This window comes from Heloderma suspectum, chromosome 6, assembly GCF_057233095.1.
Source record: "Heloderma suspectum isolate Gila_16-S chromosome 6, 16-S_ref, whole genome shotgun sequence".
NCBI lineage: Eukaryota > Metazoa > Chordata > Lepidosauria > Squamata > Helodermatidae > Heloderma > Heloderma suspectum.
Genome location: NC_139463.1, coordinates 81,369,271 through 81,374,240, shown reverse-complemented (window position 1 = coordinate 81,374,240; position 4,970 = coordinate 81,369,271). Strand labels below are relative to the sequence as shown.

Sequence of the window (4,970 nt, the reverse complement as noted above, 5' to 3'; positions counted from 1 at the left end):
CTCTGTTTTGCCGTGATAGGCTACGTAAATATTTACATAGCCTATCACAGCGGGAAAAAAAGGGAACACAAATGGCGGCCGCCATAGCCGCTGCCATTTGCGTTCCCTTTTTTTTTGCCATGATAGGCTACATAAATATTTATGCAGCCTATCACGGCTAAAGCGGGAATGCAAATGGCCCAGGGGACGCCATTTGCGTCCCTGCTTTAGCCGTGACGTAAATATTTATGTAGCCTATCATGAGCCGGTGTAGGGACGTAAATGGCATCCCCTACACAGGACTCCATTGGTGTCCGCACCAGCCCGGCAGCGGCTGGAGGTCCCGCTGCAGGTTGGCCCGGCCGGCAGCTCTGCAGCCTGGCCGTGGAGTGAAACCAGCCAGGCAGGATTCTGGGGGGGGGGAGGAACAGATCACCTCCCCCCCCAGTCGAGGATTCCAGGGGAAGGAACAGATCGCCTCCCCTCACCTGCGGAACCCGGCAGAGCCAGGTAAGCAGGGTTTCGTACACCCCTGTTAGGTACACACACTAGTGGTGATACTGTCTCATTCTCTGCTCAATAAGGAATGAGGCTGGAGGTTGAAGCTGAGTTAAACACCCCTTATTTCATGCATGAGGTTGCTCAGTACCCAAAGGAGAACAACAACTGCATGGCCACACACAAGTATTCTTATACATTCTTTACTTAATCAGGATAGCCTGGGACTGCCAATCACAGCTTGATTCATATTTCACCATACGCATTTGCCGCAAGCAGATAACAGCCAGTTAGTCTTGCAGAATCAGCAATTAAGAATGTTTTTACAATTTGTGATAGTGATGGTGGTAGCAGCAGCAGCAGCAGCAATAATCCTAACAAAAATATTAGTATAAATCTGATTTCAGAGATTTTCAATGATAAACAACAGTGTTACATAATAAAGTACATTTTATTCTCTCTTTTTTTCTAGAATCCCAATGATTAAGACATGGCCAGTGTACTGAGAATATGGAATCCAAAAATAAAACAAACATCAAAGAATTTATCCTGCTCGGATTTGGTGATCTTCAAGAAATGAAAGCTTTATTATTCCTGCTGTTTCTACTTATTTACCTTTTGACCATGGCAGGGAATATACTCATTATTCTACTAGTGGTCACTGACAAGCATCTCCACACCCCAATGTATTTCTTCTTGGCAAACCTGTCCTGTCTGGAGACTTCTTATAGCTCAACCCTTTTGCCAAGGTTTCTAGCTAGCTTCTTGTCTCATAATAGAATAATATCTATCAATAGTTGCTTTGTGCAACATTATTTCTTTGCATCTTTGGGAGCTGTTGAGTGTTATCTGCTATCTGTGATGTCCTATGACCGGTATTTAGCAGTATGTAGACCCTTGCATTATGGGACAATTATGAATGGCAAATTATGCCTGCAGATGATAATTGCATCTTGGATAAATGGTTTCCTGGCTAGTGCCCTAACAACAACACTTATGTCTAGGTTAAATTTTTGTGGCCCCAAGGAAATTGACCATTTCTTTTGTGATAGCTTTCCAGTCATAAACCTTTCTTGCAGCAACATACAGAACATGAATGCACTTATATATACAGCAGCATCCATATTCACATTCCCTCCCTTTACCTTAACTCTTGTCTCTTACGTTCTCATCATTCAGGCTATCCTGAGAATCCCATCTGCTACAGGGAAGCAGAAAGCATTTTCTACATGCTCCTCTCATCTCTTGGTTGTTACAGTGTTTTATTGCACTGCCATGATTGTGTATGTCCTGCCAAATACCAAACAACTGAGAAAGCTGAATAAAGTCTTCTCTGTTGTGTACACATTTCTGACTCCACTTCTGAACCCTATTATATACAGCCTGAGAAATAAAGAGGTGAAAAAGGCCCTGAAGAGAATTATCTGCCTTCTGTTTCATGGATCGTGGGATAAGAAATGTCAAAAACTCAGATGACTCTATTCAGGATTAAGAAATGCTCTTCTGGATCAGAGGACCTTTGTACTAGCCTGAACAAGTGGATCAGCTTTGAGCTGAGTTATCTCACCAAGAAGGGAAGATCCCACAATTCCCACAACACCCTGAACTGCTTTCAAGGAAACCCCCTCTACAATCCTTCCTCTTTCATTTGAACCATGCATATTTGCATCCCCCTACACAGATCTTATCAAGTGGATTCTAGCTGATAGAAAATGCCATAGGATATCTCACAATGGTATAAGGACCACACATCCTGTTTCATCTCGCTGCCCTGAAGTAGTGCAGGGATATTGGTTGCATTCTATGAACCAGCAGCAAGTGTGTGTAGATGTCCTAGTATTGACACAGTAGCACTGGTTGAACTAGGGATGTGAGAACTCCCCCCACTCGCCTGTCTTGCTGTTCGTCGAAGTGTTCAGTGATCCGCGCTCACTGTCGATCACCCCCACGAACCAAATGTGGCTTCACCGATTTTTTTTTGACTCAGCAATTAATATGCGTGAAAGGAGATGTGGGCACACAAAGCCTCAAAATTGCGCACTCTTAAATCTCTGAAATGCGCACTTTCAGCTACATCTGTACGTTTGTATACAGTATTGAGCAGTGTTGAGTTGTTGCTGCAATGTGCTAATTTTTTTCCCCCAATCGGACAGACGAACCGGCTAACTTGGTATTGATGCTGAAGTCCTCCATTATGCCTCCATCTCCCAAGTCTGTTCCCTCTCTAGCCAACCTGCCTGCCTTCCTGCCAGTGCCTGCCTGGAGTGCCTGACCTGCTGCTGACATAGACACCCCATCCCCCCAGGAAAAAGAAGAAGCTGATGATGTGAGGCAGTTCCCCATGTTTCCCAATTGAACAATGATCTTTCCGTGTAGTGAATGAATCCGACCATTTGTCATTCTGCAAGCCAGTAGCATGATGAGTCCTCTCTATGACTCACTCATTGATTCTGCCTCCTGCACCTCTCCTCTCCTTTGTTTTGCTAGTGCACTGACATTTGACAAGGAGCTTCCAGAGCACTGGGCACTTGATTCTTTAGTTGTCTGAGAATATGCACAATTATATGCTTGGGGTTTGGTCCTAATTTGGTCCCTGTAGTCTATGTAAAGATTTACGTAGAGTACGGCGAAAATAAGGGAAACGCAAATAGCGTTGCCCTTATTTTTGCCGTAGTCTACGTAACTTTTTACGTAGACTACAGCGACCAAATAAGGAACATGAATGGCGGCTCCCTATGGGGGCCGCCATTCGCGTACGCGCTTTTTTTTTTTAAAGTCACCCGTGATAGGCTACGTGATGATTAACGTAGCCTATCATGGCTGACTTTGCAAATCTAGCCGTTATAGGCTACATTAATCGTTACGTAGCCTATCACAGGGTTTTTGTTTGTTTTTTTACTTTTCTTGTAATGGCAGCGGCGGCAGCCGGTCAAAAGACCGGCTGCCGCCCCCACCCGTGACGAATACCTGCCGAACCGCCGCCGGGACCCACCGCCGGGAGCGACATTCGTAAAAGGTAAGTCCCATCCCGGGGGGTGGCAGGGGGTGGCGGGGGGGTGGCGGAGAATTTCTCCCCGAACCTTCGGAGGACCGAATGCGTTGGCACTCGGTCCCCCGAAGTTTTGGGGAGAAATTCTCCCCCATCCCTACTCCTCTGCCACTGCCATCCTTGACGCTTTCCGCCATCCTCACTGCCGCCGCTGCCGCCATCACCGCCATCCTCATTGCTGCCGCGTCCCTGCCACCACCAACTGCTGATGCCTGGATGCACATGGTGGTGACTCTTACTGCAGGGAGTGGCCATTTTTAAATTGGCAATCTCCTGGAACTTCCTGGAAGTTTCCATTTTAAGAATGGTGACTCCCTGCAGTAAGAGTAGCCTCATGCATCCAGGCCTCAGCAGTTGGTGGCAACGAGGACATCAGCACTGGCAATGGTCAGGATGGTGGCAGTGGCAGCAACAGTGAGGGCGGTGGCCGCAGCAATGGAGGCGGCAATGGTGCCCATGGAGAGGACAGAAATGGTGGCTCAGGTAAGGACCTGGAGGCACTGGGGGGGGGGCCGGGCTGGTGACCAAAGCTCCAAAGTGCACTGATTGCTTCGAAGTAGCCCCAACCCTCTCCGGGATGCTTCGTACCCCCTCCGCTTTGCCTCGGAAGGCGCCAAAGCAGCCCACTTCGACTCAGCATTCAGGCCTCGAGCCGAAGCAGCTCATAGCCCAAATAAATAAATAAATAAATAAATAAATAAATAAATAAATAGCTTCCAATGTAGCTTCCAAAATAATTGATGTGGGTGGATTTGGTGGAATATAACTTTAAATCTTAATAAATATGATGTACAGAAGGACATTTACAGAATGACAGATTACTAAGAACTCACAGATGAGGTTTCTGTAAGGTAGAACTCTGAATGTCCATGCCATTAGATTTACCCAGACATTTTAACATGTTGCAAATCTCACTCTGCTCTTAAGGATTTCATCTGCTGCCTTATTACTGATGTTTTGTTTTATGATATAACTGTGTTATACACTGTCCTGAGGTCCAAATAGGACAAATATAACTGTTTTTTTAATAATAATAATAATAATAATAATAATAATAATAATAATAATAGATAAATGTTAACTTTTATTATGAGAATCAGAACTTAAACTATAGATTTCATAGCTTCTGGGGTGGGACTGAAACAGCACCCCCCACCCCCACCTTCACTACTCCATTTGCAGGTGGTGAACTGGAGTTGGCCATTTGGGGCATGATTATATAACACCAAAATAGGGAAGAAAGATAGGGAAGAAAGGGGATAGGGAAGAAAGAGGGCTTTCAATTCTGGTGGGAGGTTGTTCCTCCCCCACCCCTTATACATATTAAAACCACTCACATCCTTCACAGAAACAGCCCAGGAAGGAATAATTGTAGTGGTGGCAGAGCTCTTCCCAAAATACTGGCTTTCTCACACTCTGTATTGTTCTGCCACAACTCTGATCC

General features: G+C 45.5%; 1 protein-coding gene across 1 annotated transcript; it reads left to right on the top strand.

Annotated features, from left to right (window-relative positions):
• Positions 1–987: 987 nt before the first annotated feature.
• Positions 988–1,953, top strand: LOC146341448 (olfactory receptor 6F1-like). The gene has a single exon (XM_084807455.1). It carries the CDS (start codon positions 988–990, stop codon positions 1,951–1,953), a length of 966 nt encoding a protein of 321 aa, XP_084663581.1.
• Positions 1,954–4,970: the final 3,017 nt, after the last annotated feature.